This window comes from Chelonia mydas, chromosome 4, assembly GCF_015237465.2.
Source record: "Chelonia mydas isolate rCheMyd1 chromosome 4, rCheMyd1.pri.v2, whole genome shotgun sequence".
In the NCBI taxonomy this organism is placed as follows: domain Eukaryota; kingdom Metazoa; phylum Chordata; order Testudines; family Cheloniidae; genus Chelonia; species Chelonia mydas.
In genome coordinates, this window is record NC_057852.1 from 28,122,246 (window position 1) to 28,142,975 (window position 20,730).

General features: G+C 41.6%; 1 protein-coding gene across 16 annotated transcripts in view; it reads left to right on the forward strand.

Annotated features, from left to right (window-relative positions):
* The window catches only part of RAP1GDS1 (Rap1 GTPase-GDP dissociation stimulator 1), a 154,478-nt gene extending 134,135 nt beyond the window's left edge, over positions 1 to 20,343 (forward strand). For 10 of the 16 annotated variants that reach the window (XM_037896942.2, XM_043545193.1, XM_043545200.1 and 7 more), the window contains 8 exons: positions 4,122 to 4,265; positions 4,542 to 4,673; positions 5,202 to 5,336; positions 6,898 to 7,023; positions 9,455 to 9,594; positions 14,069 to 14,195; positions 15,698 to 15,826; positions 19,662 to 20,343. In XM_037896942.2, the coding sequence (XP_037752870.1) occupies positions 4,122 to 4,265; positions 4,542 to 4,673; positions 5,202 to 5,336; positions 6,898 to 7,023; positions 9,455 to 9,594; positions 14,069 to 14,195; positions 15,698 to 15,826; positions 19,662 to 19,789 (1,061 nt within the window). In that variant the 3' untranslated portion in view covers positions 19,790 to 20,343. Of the gene's footprint in view, positions 1 to 4,121; positions 4,266 to 4,541; positions 4,674 to 5,201; positions 5,337 to 6,897; positions 7,024 to 9,454; positions 9,595 to 9,668; positions 9,805 to 14,068; positions 14,196 to 15,697; positions 15,827 to 15,898; positions 16,645 to 19,661 lie in introns of those variants that run through there. The other 6 variants (XM_043545196.1, XM_043545197.1, XM_043545198.1 and 3 more) reach the window with 3 other exon arrangements.
* The last annotated feature ends 387 nt before the right edge of the window (positions 20,344 to 20,730 follow it).

The following is a 20,730-nucleotide window of genomic DNA, read 5'->3' on the forward strand; positions in this document are numbered from 1 at the left end:
TGTGCAGATACATGCCTAGAACCCCGACCAGGGGTATTCTATCTGCTACCCAAGATCCATAAACCTGGAAATCCTGGACGCCCCATCATCTCAGGCATTGGCACCCTGACAGCAGGATTGTCTGGCTATACGGACTCTCTCCTCAGGCCGTATGCTACCAGCACTTCCAGCTATCTTTGAGACACCACTGATTTCCTGAGGAAACTACAATCCATCGGTGATCTTCCTGAAAACACCATCCTGGCCACTATGGATGTAGAAGCCCTCTACACCAACATTCCACACAAAGATGGACTACAAGCCGTCAAGAACACTATCCCCGATAATGTCACGGCAAACCTGGTGGCTGACCTTTGTGACTTTGTCCTCACCCACAACTATTTCACATTTGGGGACAATGTATACCTTCAAATCAGCAGCACTGCTATGGGTACCCGCATGGTCCCACAGTAATGCGAACATTTTTATGGCTGACTTAGAACAACACTTCCTCAGCTCTCGTCCCCCAACACCCCTACTCTACTTGCGCTACATTGATGAAATCGTCATCATCTGGACCCATGGAAAAGAAGCCCTTGAGGAATTCCACCGTGATTTCAACAATTTCCATCCCACCATCAACTTCAGCCTAGACCAATCCACACAAGCGGTCCATTTCCTGGACACTCCATGCTAATAAGCGATGGTCACATAAACACCACCCTATAACGGAAACCAACTGATCACTATACTTACCTACATGCCTCCAGCTTCCATTCAGGCCACACCACACGATCCATTGTCTACAGCCAGACTCTAAGATACAACCGCATTTGCTCCAAACCCTCAGACAGAGACAAACATCTACAAGATCTCTATTAAGCATTCTTAAAACTACAATACCCACCTGCTGAAGTGAAAAAACAGAGTGACAGAGCCAGAAGAGTACCCAGAAGTCACCTACTACAGGACAGGCCCAACAAAGAAAATAACAGAACGCCACTAGCTGTCACCTTCAGCCCCCAAATAAAACCTCTCCAGCGCATCATCAAAGATTTACAACCAGTCCTGAAAAATGATCCCTCACTCTCACAGATCTTGGGAGACAGACCAGTCCTCACTTCCAGACAGCCCCCCAACCTGAAGCAAATACTCTCCAGCAACCACACAACAAAAACACTTACCCAGGAACCTATCCTTGCAACAAAGCCCGTTGCCAACTCTGTCCACATATTTATTCAAGTGACACCATCATAGGCCTAATCACATTAGCCACGCCATCAGGGGCTCATTCACCTGCGCATCTACCAATGTGATATATGCTATCATGTGCCAGCAATACCCCTCTGCCATGTACATTGGCCAGACCGGACAGTCTCTACGCAAAAGAATAAATGGACAGAAATCTGACATCAGGAATCATAACATTCAAAAACAGGTAGGAGAACACTTCAGCCTCTCTGGCCACTCAGTAAAAGATTTAAGGGTGGCAATTTTGCAACAGAAAAGCTTCAAAAACAGACTCCAATGAGAAACTGCTGAGCTTGAATTAATATGCAAACTAGATACCATTAACTTGGGTTTGAATTGAGACTGAGAGTGGCTGGGTCATTACACATATTGAGTCTATTTCCCTAAATTAAGTATCCTCACACCTTCTTGTCAACTGTCTAAATGGGCCATTTTGATTATCACGACAAAAGTTTTTTTGCTCCTGCTGATAATAGCTCATCTTAACCTCTTACAGTTTGTATGGAAACTTCAAACATCTCTGTATGTGTGTGTTATATATCTTCTTACTATATGTTCCGTTCTATGTATCCGATGAAGTGGGCTGTAGCCCACGAAAGCTTATGCTCTAATAAATTTGTTAGTCTCTAAGCTGCCACAAGTACTCCTGTTCTTTTTGCGGATACAGACTAACACGGCTGCTACTCAAACTAGTAATTTTTGATTATCCATGAGCAAGGAACAAAACTCCCTCCCAATTCAACAACCAGAAGTTGGCCTTGGCCCTGCTCTTGCTGCAATTAAATACTCTTAGATGTAATAGGCAAAATCCTGGCTCCACCAAAGTCAATGGGAGTTTTGCATTGACTACAGTGGAGGCAGGATTTCACCCTGTTTTATTTTTTATATATATATATATATATACACACACACACACACACACACACACACACACACACACCTCCCATTAAAGTCAGTGGGGTTTCTGCATGTGAAAGACAAGAACAGAGCCTCACTTTTTGTTCTGAAATTTTAGCACTGAAACTTGCTGTCCAAGGCCCCTGGGAAGCCTAATGCAGCACAACCTGTGTGATTCTGCCCCCTGAGGTGGGAGGTCAGCATGCAAGGATCCTCCACAGGGGATTCATACCTTTGAAAATCATGGTGTACAGTTCCAAGGGGGCTCCAGGGCCAATGTGGTGAGGAGATTTGAGGGCAAGCCAGAGCAACAGCAGAGCTGGTGGATCTGTGACTACATAGATCTGCTGAGCCAAGTATACCTGCTGTTAGGGGGTGAAGGCAGTCACAGCAGCCTGAGCACTGCAACCCTGAGTCTGGAGAAGTAGCCCAGTGGGATTCCTTCTTCTGCAGACATCCCACACACAACCTTGGATTCTGACACAGAGACAAAAGCAAGCAAATTCCAAAGTAAGAGGTTTAACCACAGCTCACTCTGTTGTGCCTGGCTATGGGAAGGGATCTCAGTACATTTTAATAATTATTATTTATTATTTGTATTGCAATAGCATCTAGGAGCCCCAATCATAGGTCAGAATCCGACCGTGCGAGGGGCTGCCCCAAAGAGCTTACTTACACTGTATGCAGTACTCCATATGTGAGTGTAAGATGGGACCTAAGGAGAGTGCAATGAGCAGGACTGCCAGCTTCCTCACTTTTCCTGGATGACGCTCAGAAAGCTACAGTTTAGTGAGTCTCTTCCCTTCCTTGTTAGTCAGGACGTCTTCAGAATTTTAAAATATCTTCCAAGCTCTTTTCATAAAGAGAGATTATGTCTTGGACTCTGCACCCAAACAAGGGAGTAAGAACTCCCCTTACACTCCTACATGGTCTGCTCAGACCTTGGGTCTGGGCACACAGGAGTGAGCTGCATGCCTACTTACTCCCCACCCATGGAGAAGGTGCACAGGAAGCAGGCGAAATTAGCTAGCCAGCATTGCTGAGCTGACCTGGTGGTATTGGCTAGTGGCAAACTACTGCCCCATGGAGTGCAAGGAGGAACATGGGGCATAGCTGTAATTCAGGTGTCTCCAAGTCACAAAGCCTACTGATGCAATATAGACACCACCCTTTACTTAGAACAGTACCTAAAAGCCACAAATCTAGCCTTTACATAGTAAACGCTTGGGGGCAGGGACAGACTGCAGTGTTATCTAGTGTCTGGCACAACAGCCTGGCCTTTGGGTGTAACTCTAACATAAATAGTAACTAATCATAGAAGAGAATAGTAGACGATTGCTAGAGAAAGATATGATGATGCCTTGCAGAGCTTGCGAGCATCCCTTGAAAATACAGTTGGTGGACCACATCGAACCAAATAGATCTTTTAGTGTGTGGCCGCAAGTTATTTACATTGTGTTGACTTAATTGTCTTATTTATCATTCAGTATTTGTCTGTGGTTGATATGAAATGCAGGGGGCATCTGCCACTGCTTTTCAAGTGTTTTTCACATCCCCAGATGAATTCAGTCTTTTTTAAAGCACTTTATATTTTTGTTTCTTACAAATTATCATGTTATTGAGAATACGGGCAGCAACATTATTATCTACCTATAAGGCAGAGCAGAAAATGCTTTTGGGCACTGGGATCCCAGATCTGCTCTCAGTTATATGAGTGCCACTAATTTGGCATCCGTAGAGTCTTTCTGATGTAACAAACAGAATTTGGCCCTGACAATTAATGTAACTTGAAACAAGAAAATAAATCTATAGTATTTAGTCCTTTCAAGATCAGATTATTTTTACTGTGGCTGAGGCAGATGCTAAAGTAGATGACAGATGAAAGTCTGCTCCCCTTACTCCCTATTTACTCAATATAGCTTGTGTGTGTGAGAGAGAGAGAGAGACCGTACTTCTATCACACTCATGACTATTGTATTTGTGATATTTTTTAGATATCATTAAACTGCAGCTGGTTGAAGCGGGCCTGGTTGAGTGTCTACTTGAGATTGTCCAGAAGACTGTAGACAGTGACAAAGAGGATGACATAGCTGAGCTTAAAACAGCCTCTGATCTTATGGTTTTACTACTACTCGGAGGTGAGTACAGTATCTTTGTATATTTTGCAAAGCAGAAGAGGGTACCTATGTCACATTTTACCATTTAATTTTACTTTTAATCTATAAAACACATTTTAAAAATTATTTTAAGGACTTGCTAGCTAGTTATTCAGTGGGCTAGATTTTGCACTCTTACACCACTGTAAATCTAGAGTAATTGTAGTGAAGTCAATAGAGTTACACAGATATAACAGAGGGAAGAATTTGAACTAACATTTCTTTTGCGTGTTGATTTTCTACACTTTTTGCCTCAAGATGAATCCATGCAAAAGTTATTTGAAGGAGGAAAAGGCAGCGTCTTCCAAAGGGTGCTTTCATGGATTCCTTCCAATAACCATCAGCTACAGCTTGCAGGAGCACTGGCTATTGCAAATTTTGCAAGAAATGGTAAGAATATGCTATCACAGCTTATGTTTGCCTGTTTGCACCCTTTCAATGTGCTGTTTCTACATAGCTATGAATCAAGCCTGTGTTGTGGTGGGATTTTTTAATTTGGTTTAGAATAGCATCGGTAGTTTTGAACACCTTTGCAGGATTTCTGAAAGATGTTAACCCTGCTTTTAGAATTCTGTTTTTTCAACATTGAAGATTCAGACACATTACTAAAGAATCATTATCACTTTTTTAGGAATTTTTCAACTCTAGTAAATCCTACCTCAGTCAGCACTTTTCAAATATATATTTGTATTACGCTATTGGAGTTTTCAATTTTTACCTTCTTCTCTATTTCCCATTCCTTTATTGTAAATGCGTAATTGTTCCTGTAATTGAAGTTGACAATGGTGGTCAGATGCTACACTTCACCTGAACTGTAAAATTTGGAAGAGGGGGAAATTACACTTTCGTACTGAGAAGCTCTTGTACGCATTTAAGATTGATTGTGAGCATACAAGTGACTCATCTTGTCTTGTGCAGATGGAAACTGCATCCATATGGTGGATAATGGGATAGTTCAAAAGCTGATGGATCTACTAGACAGACATGTGGAAGATGGAAATGTAACTGTGCAGCATGCAGCACTGAGTGCACTCAGAAACCTGGCTATTCCTGGTAAGGCTTACGGCGCACTGCTAATCTCTCAGGGTGAATTCTGGCTCCCACTGCAAAGCCCAGGGGAAACAATGTGCGGGATGACATTGTCCCCAGCCAACCTGGAGGCAGGCCAGGGAGCATCTGTGCAGCTAGGCCACAGCCACTTCTTCATCTTTTGGGAGGGTTTGGTGGCCAGGTCACAGACCCACTGCCTATGTTTCTGCCACTGTTGTCCCGCAATACATCCACCCAGCACTCCCACGGAGAGAGCTGCTGTGCTGCCTGGCTCTGCAATATGCAGGAGGCTGTGGAGACCTCAGTGCCACTTCCCTTTGCTCTGCAACTGTTCTGCATCATTTTGGGCTCTCTCTGGCTTATGAGGGATCCTACCTAGGATTTCCATCGTAGCAGAGAGAGCTGTTCACTTCTCTCATATACCATATCTTGCTGTAATTTCTCAGAGCTTGCGTTAGAGAAGGCCTATCCGGACATTTGATCCATTAGGATTAGTTAACGTTTGTAATAGTCTTTGAAGGTAGTGGGCCAGCCAAGTCCTAAATATTGTCATTTTTAATCATTTGTATCAATTTTTGATCGTCTGAACATAAAACATGAATATTCACATAAAAGCCCAAGGAAATATATAATGAGTATATATAAAACCTATACTTTCCAATGACCTGAGCCAAAAATCATTCTTTGATCAGTTTACTCTTTTTACTGCATACATTTAATTTTGAAAAATACTAACTTCCTGAGACTGAACATTAATACCTACTAAATTCGCATAACTTTAAAAATGCTAGAGAGCCATCTCCTACTCACCTTATCCAGTCGAGTCGCCCCACTGACTTCAGTGGGCCAGCCTCCCATGAATATGTGCAGGATTGGTCTCAAACCAATATATAGAACCTTGGGAACCAAGGAATATCTGCCACAGCAGGGTACTTCCTGTTAAGTACTATTTAGAATATGAACTAATGTATCACTTTCATTAAGCATAGTATGGGGCAAACCCTGCCCCCTCCTCACCACTTGTGGAGAGCCTCATGGAGGTGGAATCAGTGTAGTCTCACCACATGGGATGAGAGAGGATTTAGGAGGCTGCATAAGGAATGCTCACTCCCTACAGGATATCCCACACTGCTGTTTGCACAGTGTACTGGGGCAGGGCAAGAGGTTCCCCCCACTAACCTGATCCTTCAGTACACCACGTCTATTCCAAACCTTTAGGGTGGAATTGTCTCTCCAGAAGGTCTCTAACTCCTGCTCTCGTAGTTATTATCCACGTAGAGGACTCTGGCATTCAGCTGAGATAGGCTGAGCACTGGAAATTAGATTTATGCATAAGAACAAAACATTCAAATTCACATTGTGTCTAGGTAACCATAAAATAATGTATATAAAGTGTGTGTGTGTGTGTGCGCGTGTGTGCTCACAATGTACACATTAGTATGCTATTTTTCGGTGTGCATAGAAAAGCTGCTCCTGGACTGTCTTGGAAATGACAGTCTCCATCAACTTTAAATGTATCATCAAAAATGGTTTGAGAGATCATTTCTGTTCTTTATTTGTGTAGTTGTAAATAAGGCTAAGATGCTATCAGCTGGCGTTGCAGAAGCAGTACTTAAATTTCTCAGATCGGAGATGCCCCCGGTTCAATTCAAGCTGCTGGGAACGTTAAGAATGTTAATAGATGCACAAGGTAAAAATAAGCAGTTTTTCATGTTCTGTGATTCTCTCTCTGGTATAATCTGTTAAGGCTCTTCTAGAAGAAAAATAGTTCTTTTTTTACTTTTTCTTAAATCTTAGCACAATGAGAGAAACATGATGGTAACACCCATTGTTTCATGTTCTCTATGTATATAAATCTCCCCACTATATTTTCCACTGAATGCATCTGATGAAGTGAGCTGTAGCTCACGAAAGCTCATGCTCAAATAAATTCGTTAGTCTCTAAGGTGCCACAAGTCCTCCTTTTCTTTTTATGAGCTGATTTAAAAATTCTGGATTGACTACCATGGACAATCGGAACACGTTTCAGACACTTACTTACTTTTCTACTTCAGCATTCTTCTAAACTGGCACATTATGAATATGTATCTAACTGCAGGTGTTTTGACCTCATGTTGTGCTACGCAGTTCCCACTTTTCTGTACCTTCTCTGTATCTAGCACCCTTAAATGGGCTGATCCGTTTAATAATTGATAAATTGCCATTTCAAACTGGATAAATGTCATGTAATTTGCAGCTATCACGTAGTGACTAGAACTATCAAATAAAGTGGCAAACCACAGAAGGCTATAAAGAGTCTCTGTGACTCTTTGGTGTTTTCTTTAAATTCCAAGCATCTTTTTAAATTGCTATATCAAATAGCTTCCACCAACCCTCCACCACAGTTTGTGAATACTAGCCCTTGTAAAATTCACAAGGGTTTGTAAGTACAGTAGATGTCTGGTTTCCATTTTTGAATATTTACATCCTTTTACCCAATAGCAATGGATGATATAGTGGTATATTTATGAGTATACCACAGCAAATCTGTAACTAAAGTATAGGACAGCCTTACTAAACTGTATAATGGTAAACTACAATTCTGCCCTGAGTGTGGACTTGCTGATTTGCTCCTCGCTGCAGCACAGATTGGCAAGCTCTGGAAATCAGGTCATTAAGAGGGACATCAAACTACTTTGTGAGTCAATGGGACAGTGCTACATCACCTCTGCACCCAACCGTGGTACTCAGCACTATCCTGAGACAGGACAAGGGCACATAATGTGCTTCCCCATCTCTCTTCTAGCTGGCTCCTGCTCCCACTGATGCTGTTGGGGGATCAGGTTGTCCACTGTTCCCCAGGTCTTGTTAAAGGCTGCCATCTAGTTTCTTCACTCCTGCAGAGATGAACAGAACATGGAAGCCATTAGACCAATGCCACCCTCCCTTCAGAGGCAGCCCCACTTCCTCTGTACTTGTGTGTCCTGAGAACAGCCATCGAGGTGACAGCGGTGAAGGTAAAGATGGCTATCGTGTTCTGTGCTGAGGGGAGATAGGACAGCTGCCAGTTCTGTTGCTCCTTTTTTTCCTTCTAGTGAAGGAGGGGCATGGCCCTATCATCTTCAGAACAGAGCCAGTGGTACCCACCTTTATTTTCACTTGTTCCCCTCAAAGGAGTGATGCAGCACTCTACATACTGAGAATATCAAATAGGAGAGGAGAGGCTACATTATCTTTGTATTTGGCATTTGTGTCACAACTACTGGAATACTGTGTCCAGTTCTAGTGTCCATGTTTCAAGAAGAATGTTGAAAAATTGGAGTGGGTGCAGAGAAGAGCCACAAGAATGATTAAGGGATGGGAAAACATGCCTTAGAGAGAGAGATTCAAGGAGCTCAATCTATTTAACTTGGCAGTGAAAAGGTTAAAGGGTGACTTGATCACAGTCTGTAAGTGGAACAGAAATCTGATGATAGAGGATTCTTCATTCCCGTGGACAACAAGATCCAATGGCTGGAATTTGAAGCTATGCAACTTCAGACTGGAAATAAAGGTGCATATTTTTAACAGTGAGGGAAGTTAGCCATTGGAACAACTTACCGATGATTGTGGTGTATTCACCGTCACTGGAAATTTTTAAATCAAAATTGGATGTTTTTCTCAAGAGATCTGCTCTAGTTCAGTCACAGCTATTGGATTTGAAGAAAGAATTAATTCAGGGAAGTCCTAGGGCCTGTTTAATGCAGGAGGTCAGCTAAATGATCACAATGGTCCTTCTGGCCTTAAAAATCTATAGATCTATGAATTGGCTTACTGGGAATGTCACCTTTTTTGTCTCTAGTATTCAATAATCCATAAACCACAATGGTCAAAATATTTCAAATTTTAAAGGTTCATCCAGGAAAAAAGAAAAAAAAATGTACCAGGAAAATATGTTGTGAAATTTTTTATGCAATTCACTCCCATCCCGATTTTTTACCAATTTTGCTCACTGATGCAAACTGGGACTTTCCCTCTATTAGCACAGAGTAACAAGATTCTTATTTACGATTTTTCTTCCTCTTAGAAACTTTCATGCATATATTTCTGACACATGCTGAAAAATGACAACCTTGTTTTATTTTGGCTTGTATCATATGTAGCAGAAGCTGCTGAACAGCTGGGAAAGAATGTGAAATTGGTTGAACGGTTGGTGGAATGGTGTGAAGCCAAGGATCATGCAGGTGTGATGGGGGAGTCAAACAGACTGCTTTCTGCACTTATACGACATAGCAAATCAAAAGTAAGTTACTGGTGAAAAAATTCAGTTCATGTGGAGAGTCTTTAAAAGAAAGTCATGCCATGCTCTGTTTTCAGTTTAGAATACAGGCCTTGACCCCCTGCAATGAGATCTGCGTGAATGGAATCTCTGCCTATGGTGAGCCCCTGTTATATCAAGGAGAGTCCACCCAAACAAATTAGCTTGCAGAATTATGGCCATATTTTGTAATGGGACTGGATGTCTCAGAAGATTGACAAATGGAGATTGACAGCCTCCGGGTCATCTATATGAATCCCATTCGGACCCATGTTGATTTAAAAGTCCCCTTCTGATGAGTGTTTGAAATAAGCCAGTGGCTTGTCTCCAGTTTCTGTTGGACAGGCATTAAGCAGCTTTGTTGGTATTCTCAGAAAAAAGGCCAAAGATTGATTGGACATGGAGACTTACCTGTCATCTCCTAGAAATGATCCATCTAGTTAGGATTGAGCCATGTTGGTGGGAAAGAGTGACAAGGAAATTGTATGACTAATTCCTGTGCTGTACCTCTACCGTGTAACAACATGGGACTTCTGGCTCCAGGGAGCCTGTCAATCAGACATTAGCATCAAGTTGAATATAAATGCCACTTATTTGATTAAAAACTATTTGTTTCATAAATAGGAAGCCTGTTAAAGGGATACTGTCTAGGTTAGTAGGCCCAAATTTTGACCTACATATATTTATACTGTAACTTATAAATGCCAGTGGGAGAAATTTTGCTCTGAATTACACTAGTGTAAATCCATTCATGATCAATGACTTTACTCCAGATTTGCATCTGCATAAAAGAGATAAGAGAATCTTGGCCTGTTTTTATAAAGAGTGTTTCAGTGCTATTCTTTATCAGTTTCAAGCTTTCAATGAGTTGTTCAATTACAAACATTTTCTTACAAAGGTATCCTTGTGTATACTGTATAAAGATAATACTAGCTGTTTGTCAATGCACTTCTAATCACTCCTCACCACGTTAGCTACACTATACGGAGTTTATACAAAATACATGAAAGACCAGAACCTGCAGTCCTTGCTTAGCTGTGTAGTCATATTGGACCAAAGAAAGCTCTGGGATTAGCAGGTGTGACTCCTGTTGCCAGGGACGGCTCCAGGCACCAGCGAAGGAAGCAGGTGCCTGGGGCGGCCAATAGAAAGGGGCGGCACTCTGTGCGTTATTGGGGCGGCACATCCTTCATTCCCTCTCTTCCTCTTCGGCAGCAGCTCAATTGGATTTTTCTTCTTTTTTTTTCTTCCCCTCCACTGCTTGGGGTGGCAAAAAAGCAGGAGCCGGCCCTGCCTGTTGCAACCACTGAGAATAGTTCCTCCTTTTGCCAGGCCTATATTTTACCCATTGATTCAATGTGGTTCCTTGTATAAGTATGCACTGCAGGATCAAGCCTGATATTGGGAAATGCTATTTGAGAAATATGTTCACAAGTTAAGAATGACCTGATTCACGAATGGCACTGCAAAGCAGAAACAGATGTGCGCTGTGGGCCTGCTCCTGCATGATGCTGAGATTACTCAGCTCCCATTTAAGTCAGTGGGATCTGTGGGTAGTTACCCATTTACATGGTCAGTTCCAATGCAAGGGGTATTCTCATATTTCTCCTGCCCATCATATGGTTTGTATTCAGCCTCTAAAATTAGTCAGTATTAATTTTTTCCCAGAATTCTGAATACCTTTTTTTCTCACAGTCCGCAAGTCAGGTGCATTTGGTGAATTCTGCTGCTATTTTAAGAAACCATGGGAGCAGAGATGTGAGTTTTTACCAGTCTGGGACAGGGTGACTGCATTCAAAAATGTAAAGCAAAGATACTAACACTGGCATGGAACAGCTAATGTTTGTATTAAACACAGAATTTAGCAAAAATCACTCAGTGCAGAAGAATCTCTGAGCTTTTAGAGGCTCAAAGACTGCCCTTCAACACAGTGGAAAAATGAGTTCACTCTTTTTTAATTTTATACTTGCACTGCCCTCTAGGTTTGGATGTTGGCATAGCTGCATGGCTCTTTACTGTACTTTCACTAATATTTTAAATTCATGCACCTACAAAAGATAAGGTGACATTTTCAAAAGTGCCTCAGTGATTTAGATGTTTAGGCCCCAGTGACTTTCAAAGAGACTTAGGCCCCTAAGTATCTGAGTTACTTTTGAAAATGGGACTTGGGCTCCACGCTACTTAGGCCCTTCTGTAGAAAATTATAGTGAGAGGTTCTTTGTCTTAATTCCCAGTGACTTCAACAGAAGCTGAAGGCACTCAGAGCTTTGCAGGAGGTCCTCAGCACTTAGTAGAGAGGAGTCTAATTAGAAGGGACTTGTTGCAAGTAAAAGAAAGATAACAGTTTTTACATATGTATGTGCATTAGGTAGTTCAAAATTAATTGAAGAGCTTTTTGGCTGTGAATTTCTTAGGCAGTAAGCTCAGAGCCTAACCTAGTCCCAAGTGTTTCCATTCAGTTGTTGTGTTGAGAAATGTGAAGCTTCAGCATGATTAGCTGAAGACATTTCGAGGTTCCAGGCTCATGCTCGCATTTTTTGTTTCCTTGCGCACAAAATCTGATTGCAATAATCTGTGCAAGCGCTGGAACATAAATCATTCTAAGCCCATGGCTCAGTTTGTGGTCTTTGGTTTGTCGCTGCAGGTAGAAAGGGGAGCATTGAAGGATATATTTTATTGCATGTCCTTGTCATTGCATTTCACTTTAATCATCTTACTCAAAGGACTGAAGTAACAAATCAAATTTTCATTTAAAAGGCAGGCCACCTTTTCAAACTTCGGTGCTTAAGATGCGCCTGTGCAAGTACCCTGCAGCACACACAGTTACCTGATTTTGGGGCTTGTATTTTGCAGCTGCAACTTACACTCAGACGTGAGAACAACTGACACAAAATGTAGTATCTCCTTTAAACAGCTTCTTTCCTCCCCTTACTCTCATTTGTAACAACATCGCAGATGCTTGAAAGTAAATTGATTGGTGTTAGCTCCAGGAGAAGCACTTAACAGTGTGAGGTTTGTAGGTCCTATGAAAAAGACTAGTTAAAAAAAATAACCAAAAATAAATAAAGAACTCAGAGGCCTTCATCCATCATTTTATTACAAATACAAGTAAAATTTTGGACCTAAAAACATTGACAGAGTCCTTTAAATGTCTATGATAACTACTCCAAGAGCATTTAATCCAGTTAAGATTTTTGTTTCCTAGGTCTTGGGCAACAGGAAAAGTACTGTAATTCTGGTTTTAGAACAAAAAGTAATACATCAGTATTCTGTAACTTATGGTCTCATATTTATTACCAGTTTCGAGAGAACACTATTCACTTCCTGCCTATGTACTTTGTTTTTCACATTTTGCATTATTAAATAAATTGGAATACAGAACAATCTCCCTTCTCTAAAGGTCTTGGGGGTCCTCCCCTAAGGACAAGAGGCATTTTGGATGATGGGGGATTGAAAACCAAGATTACAAAAGAGTCGTTCTGGGTCTCCATACCCAGAGCATAGCAAAGGGATGCTGGGTTTCAACACTACAGGATAATGAGAAGAAAGCTAGTTGTCTTTGCTGATTGGCTGACTTTAAATGGGGCTCAGGGTTAGCTGGAGGGCAGTCCCTTTTAGAGCAAATTGGTCTATTACCAGCAGGAGAGTGGTGTGGGAGGAGGTATTGTTTCAGGGTCTCTGTGTATATAATGTCTTCTGCAGTTTCCACAGTATGCATCCGATGAAGTGAGCTGTAGCTCACGCTCAAATAAATTGGTTAGTCTCTAAGGTGCCACAAGTACTCCTTTTCTTTTTACAACAGCAATGTCATCCAGTATAACCTGGAAGAGGGGTGGGGAACAGACTTAACCAAATATTGCTTAATTCAAACTTTTGGTTAACCCAATTATTACATAATTTAACCAGATGTGTGTTATAATATGTATAAATACATATACCAGTGGCTCTCAACCTTTCCAGACTACTGTACCCCTTTCAGGAGTCGGATTTGTCTTGCATACCCACAAGTTTCACCACACTTAAAAACGGCTTGCTTACAAAATCAGGCATAAAAATACAAAAGTGGCACAGGACAGTATTACTGAAAAATTGCTCACTTTCTCATTTTAACCATATAAAATAAATCGACTGGAATATAAATATTTCAGTGTGTAGTATATAGAGCAGTATAAGCAAGTCGTTGTCTGTATGAAATTTTAGTTTGTACTGACTTCGCTAGTGCTTTTTATGTAGCCTGTTTTAAAACTAGGTAAATATCTAGATGAGTTGATGTACCCCTTGGAAGACCTCTGTGTACCCCTCGTTGAGAATCACTGGCCTATATACACACACACACACACACACGTGTGTGTGTGTATTACGTAACTGTACTTACAGCATACATCACAACTAAATTATTCAATTCTGTTACTGTGTAATGCAAACTTTTTTTCAGTCCTGTTATTTTTATTTATTTTAGGATGTAATTAGGACCATTGTTCAGAGCGGTGGCATCAAGCATTTAGCTACCATGGCAACTAGTGAACACGTAATAATGCAAAACGAAGCTCTTGTCGCTTTGGCACTAATAGCAGCGTTAGAATTAGGTGAGTATCCTGATGGTTAGCTCTTCTTACTTTCCCTTTAGTCTGTGCTCAAGAGAGGCTCAGGGCTGGAAAATCCAAGCAGAAGTGAGTTTCGTGGGTAGAGTTGTATGGGATCCTGCAGAAATCTACCAGTTTGACACGATATTTGCTATCATGAGCATGGGAATCTATGTTAACATATCCACATACAGGCAAAAACGGGGTTGCACAGATCAAGTTTGCCTTGCAGAATCTTTATTACAGGAGGTGATGTGTGAACGAGAAAGGCCCAAGAATGACTTTCAGATCCTAGATAGAGTTAGCAATGACTTAATAGTTAGAAAAATCATCTTTTTACATTATAACAATGCTGTGGAGACTCAGAGATGATAAGCATGGAACCCCAGGATGTCATATTTATAATTACATTTCAGACTGGAGCCACTATCAACCATGGGATTTAAAAAAATTGTTCTAGCCTAGTCAGGAGGCTAATCAAGGAAAAGGTTTTTAATAGGACCTGCTTCTGGCTACACTTGAATGTAGACATCCTAAACCAGTTTAGTGAGACCTGCTAAGATAAGACATCGACTAGCTGCTGATGCAGTCATGGGGAAGCTAGTAAAGTGGTGGGTACTGCTCAGATAATGGCTGTTACTGGTTTTGTTAAATGTCTCAGCTATAAAAATCATGTATTTTTAAATTCCATGTCCTGTGTTGCTAACACCTTAAAGTTTGCTAAAGTTGAAAGAATTTTAAAAAATGGATTTTCCCTTCCACCATTTATCCTGCTTGCTTGCTCTTTGTACTTCCCTCATCTTGGACAATAGAATTAGATGATTCAACATTACTTACTTTTGCAGTCAGTTTAATTTCTTGTTCTCATGTACTAGCAGAATGCTATTGTGTTCTCCTTCCAAAACACTGCAAAGAAGCATTAGATATAAAAATACATTTATCACATTGAAAGAGAAAATATTTTTATTCATTTTGGTCTTTTACTCCCTTCCCATTTGTCTTCAAACAATTACATTTTGGGCCTAAACTAAGTTGACGGTGTCCCAATAAAACTTTGCCCAAATCATATACTCCTTAGTCAAGGCCTGATCCTACTAAGTATTGAGCACTCTCAAAAGGTGCTGAGCCCTCTCAGTTCCTTTTGATTTCAAAGATCACACCCTCAGTTTTTATTCCCTCAAAAGTCTGGAAAGCATTTAGTCAATGTGAGTTTTGACTGAGGAAGGCTAGCAGGAGTTGGCTTCTCAGTATTTAGAATGCAGAGTGGATTTGCCATCAGGATTTTAGTTAAAATATAAAACTATTTCACAAGGACTTAACATTGTAACATTTATATATATATATATATATATATGTTTCATTTCATATCAGGCAACACTTAAAGACTTCACAGCACCACTTTTACAGTGCAGGAGATAAATATTTCAGTACATGGCCAAACACTGTGCATCAAAAATGACTGATGATATTCTCGGATTTACAACTTTCACTTATTTGTATTGCAGTCACTGCTGAGAAGGATCTCGAAAATGCTAAACTAGTCCAGATTCTACACAGACTGCTCTCAGATGAGAGGAGTGCTCCAGAAATCAAATACAACTCCATGGTGTTGATCTGTGCTCTTATGGGATCTGGTGAGTATTTACAAGGTGCTGTTTTATTCTGCTCCTTGCTCCCCCCCTTTAAAAACTAAACTTTTTTTTCAGCTTGGACGTTGGGCCTCTACTAGATACACTGGGCCTAGTTCTCCACTCACACTGGCTGTACACGGACATAACTCCACTGACTATGGTGAAGTCCCTCCTAATTTACAGTGTTGAGAGAGAAGGAAATCAACTCTACCATGTGTACAGAAGGCTGTATAACAACTCAGTGCTGGATAATATTAGAGTACATTTTTTGCATGATAAGTAATATGTAATAGTAATTACTCAGTCTATAGTTCCTGCATGGTGCTGAGTTCTCCCTAATTTCCGGACCTCAGGGGCACTCAGCACTTTGGCGTACACGCATATAGCAGGGAGTTTAGCATTTGCCTTTAACTCCATGTTTCCTATCACTTGCACACTTAGTTTTTCTTAACACTACAGTAAAGTTAGGGTTGGTTCTCTCCCCCTCACCCCGAGTAAGGAATCTCCTTATTTTTGTTTTAAATGAAAAAAATTAAAAGAAAAAATTAAAAAACCAGACATGCTAGAAAATGGAAAAAGAAAATACAAAGAATAAATGGAAATGGGTGATAAAAGAAACAAGCACTGCTAAAATACTTAAAATGGTGCCTGCATGTCACCTCTTTGCTTGGGGTGGGGGGCTCTCCCTCCCCGGGGAAAGCCCTGTGCTCTATAGGCCTTAACTGCTCATGCCAACATTCTGAGCCACTTTACTCTAGGGCACTGTGTAAAGATGAACAAAACCTGTTCTAACAGCCCCTGTAAACAGGACACCTTTAAACATTCAGAACTTAAAAATTATTGAGCCGGTTTCCTTCAAACTTCGGATTGTTTTGACGACTCTGCAATAAGCCAAAGTTTAGCATTTTAACCTTCAGCCTTTTGAGGGAGAGATACACAAAAGTTAAGTAGGAATATCTGGGGAAAGTGTTTCATTCCCACTCTAAATTGATTTTTCTCTGGTTTTCCAAAAACTACTGCATCTTAGGGATGGGATCAAATTTCATCCCAGACAGGATTTGAGAAATTTACAAGCAGCTAAAAAGAATCAGGTTGAAATTAAAACTGGAGCTCAGGTCTTCCCTGCACACTGAATTGGTATGGGCCAGGTGCAAAATGATTTAAAAGCGGCCACACAGGGGTTTGCATCAGTTTAACGAAATTGATTTAAATGGGTGCAACTTGTGTGTGTAAACAAGGCATCAGTCTTTACTGTAGTGGTTACTGATGACTGCTATATTACTGCAAGGTTCCAGGGGTGGTGGGTGATCTTTAGAGCAATATGCACAAGGCAGGCTATAGAGGGACTTTGTAAAGTGCAGAATTTAGAGTCAGTGAAGGGATAATAGACCCATTATCACCAGCGTTAGTGCTGAAATTCACACTAGTGTGTTGAACTCCCAACATTTTTAATTCCTTTGGCATTAGTGGTTCTCCGAGTCCCTCTCCATATGAATGTCTTGGGAGCAATTCTCAGGAGCTTCTTCTGTCTGTTGAGCTTCCACTTGCCCCTTTTGCGTCTGTGCATTCCTTAAGCTACCTGATTCATGCAGCATGCCCCAGAGTTTTTGCCGCATTTTTCATTCCCATGGTTCTTATCACCAGGAAGAGGTGCCTGTTTCTGCAACTCTCGCCTGCTCTAAAATAAGGAAACAGGATGTTTTAGTCTTAACTAATACTTAAAGGGATGCCCCACTTTGGGACTTCAAGCCTGCTATTAACTGCAAATGTATCTTCTTCCCCATCCTACCAAGTCCTTCCCTTTTATGTCACCAATCCCTATATAGATAGGATATTTATGCTCGTAAGTTTTGATGTTTTCTCTGCCAGTGAGTGAAGAGGTTCTTGAAGTTATTTTAAAATAATAGCTGCAGAGATTTTCTACGTGGCTAAGAACTCTGTAGCTTCTAAGACCTGTGGTTTTATAGGGTATGTCTACACTGCACCTGCAGGAGTGCCCTCCAGCATGGGTAGACAGAGGTGCTAGCTCTGCTCAACCTAGTGTGCTAAAAATAGCAGCATGGATTTTATGGCATGGGTAGCACTCGGGCTGGCCACCCAAGTACAGACCATGGGGATAGGGTGGCTGGCCTGTGTAACCACCCATGCCTCAGCATCACACGGCTGTTCTTAGGGTGCTTTCGCTTGAGCAGAGCTAGCAGCACGTCTGCCGCCCCAGGCTGGGAAGCGCACTCCTAGCTGCAGTGACCACAGAGGCCAAGCAGTGGAGTGACGCTCTAAATGGTTTCGCCGACGGATACTGTTGTGACTCTCCTTTGGTACAGTGATATGATATTACATTTCACGTCTTTGTGCTGGCAGTTGCATATTACCAGTTAAATAAATGCCAGCTGGGAACTGATGGTGCAATGGAGTCAGTGTGTTAAAAGAGAAGAGAATGATGACAATGGGAAGTGTAAACAGTGTAACTTAAAGGATCAGAAAAAAACCCAGGGCATTCAAACCTAACACAGTCACGGTGTATGAAGGTCCTGAAGCGCCTAGGAGTCTGGCTAAACAGCGCTTTTCTGCCATTGTAACTCAGTAAGCTCCTGGAAGTTGATTTGGTAACACCTGCTTAAACATGGTGTTATCCTGGAAGTAGGAGGATAGGAAATGCTTACACAGTAGAATAACTCCAGAACTGAAAACAGCTTAATTGAAATTGTTCACAGTGTACAAAAGTTCTCAGATGCATGGCCCTGGCTCTGCTGTCACACAGTAGGGGGGTAAAACATGCAAGATAATTGAAAGCAGGTGAACAGGAAACAAATGTCACAGAAAATTTGCTACAAGGAAAAGGAGCACGTAATCTTTGTGCGAAAAGTAGCTAATTCGAAACAGAGGTTCATATTTCTCATGAGCAGCCCAGGCCTCGGTTTAATTGGCAGCACCTGGGGAAGCAGAAATATATTTGGATCTTGTTGCTGATTTGGAGTCTACTAGAATTTCCTACCCTGCGTATAAATAAAGCCTGAAGCATGTTTTTTCAAAAATGCAGTGCCTACAATTGTTTCAACAGAACTCCTGCTGTACTTGAAAAACAATTCAAGTCACTGCCGTGGGCTTGCGTCACTTTTTTCCCCACCCGAAGTTATGTATACAATAATGTACAAAGCAATCCATGTTAATTTCTTAAAGCAGAAGAAAACAAATGCTCACCATTTTAGAGGTACCAGGCCACGCATCAGTCAAAATGAACACACTTATAAGCAGATTAACAATAACCAAGTGATGCAATGTCAGATAGACAACTACCCTACACACTCACCCCTAACCATACAACCTCTTAGGCAAGAGCTGTTTTTCAACAGATGAGCCCTGGCTTTGTAAGACCAGTTTAGGGAATGAGTTCTAAAAGTGAGGCTCTGGCTATACATTCTTCTACCAGTAACCATATTGAAAGACATTGGGGGGTGGAATTTCATGAAGGCTGAGCACCCCCCGCTCCAGCTGACGTCAGTGGGAATTGTGGATCCTCGGCACATTACAAAATTAGGCCCTAGAGTTGACATCACTGCACTCAAAAGTGATGCTGTGTGTGTGTCACTTCTGGCTGATTGCTAAAATAGGCACTCTTACCTCTCTGCCACCCACCCAGGCTTTTCTGTGCTCTGCGACATGAGTGTCCCTCCTTTTTATGGGTGGGCACCATTAACTCTATCACCTCAATTAGTGTCAAGTACAAGAGTAGAACATAAGGAAAGTGTGTCATTAGCAGCCCCCAGAAAATTGAGATGTGCATAGACACATGGTCTGAGACAGCAGCTTGTGAACCCTTCGTGCTTCTGTTTTCCAGAACCCCTTCACAAGGAAGTGCAGAACCTGGCATTTCTGGACGTCGTATCAAAACTCCGCAGCCATGAGAACAACACTGTCGCCCAGCAGGCCTCACTCACAGAGCAGAGACTCGCAGTAGAAAGCTGAGGAAGGTCTCCCGTTTCCATACAGCATCCCATCATGGATTTCACCTTTGTCCTCAGGCCTGCTGCCGCTCCTGCTGTGTTTTCCACTGTATCACTTGTGCACGCATGTCATGTTCCCACACACAGTGATGAACTGCTGTAGGTATCTGTCCAATAAGGGTTCTAAAATCCATAGGCGGTGTTAACATAAATCTGTCAGAAACAAGTCTCCACCCATAAATGTTCTACGTGTATTCTTGTTGCTTGGGCCACGCCGTAGAATGTGCATGTTTTAGTCCGATGATGATGTAAAAGTGGTACTACATGATGACTCTTTCCTCACACCCCTAACTGCCTAATAACATACTGCTAAATTAGGGACAATACAGGAAGCAGCAAGTCCAACCTAGAGTATTGATTATAGGATTAAATAGTAAATCTAGCTCCATTTTTGGTGCTTTGGAAACACAGGTATGAATGGAATGTATCGCTGCTCATTCACTGGTCTTGCCTAGTAATGTCAAACCCATGGTACCTAGAGGTAACAAATAAAAAATCCAGTGCTCTCACCCGTAACCGTGTGTCTTGTCCTTTTTGTATTTAAATGCAGAATTAATGCATGATGAGAAGCCCTGTCTTCAATTTAAAGAAGAAATACAAAGGAAACCACTGAACTCCATTTTCCTCCCCTCGTCATTAGTGTGTACTCTACAGGGGGTGTCGTGTGGTTTTGGGCTTTGGCCCTAATATTTATGCCAAGGTACAATCCCTTGCTGCAGCCCAGCATCTCCCACAGTTCTGCTGCGCATGTGCCCTTCACCTCCTGTGTGCACTTCCAGAGGCAATTCAAGCCTTTTCTCCAGCTTCCCACCAGATCTTCTACCTCTGCAACAGCTCTCGGTCACCATTCTCTGCTCCCAGCCTGTCCATTGCCCTTTTTCATTTTCAGGTAGTTGCAAGTAG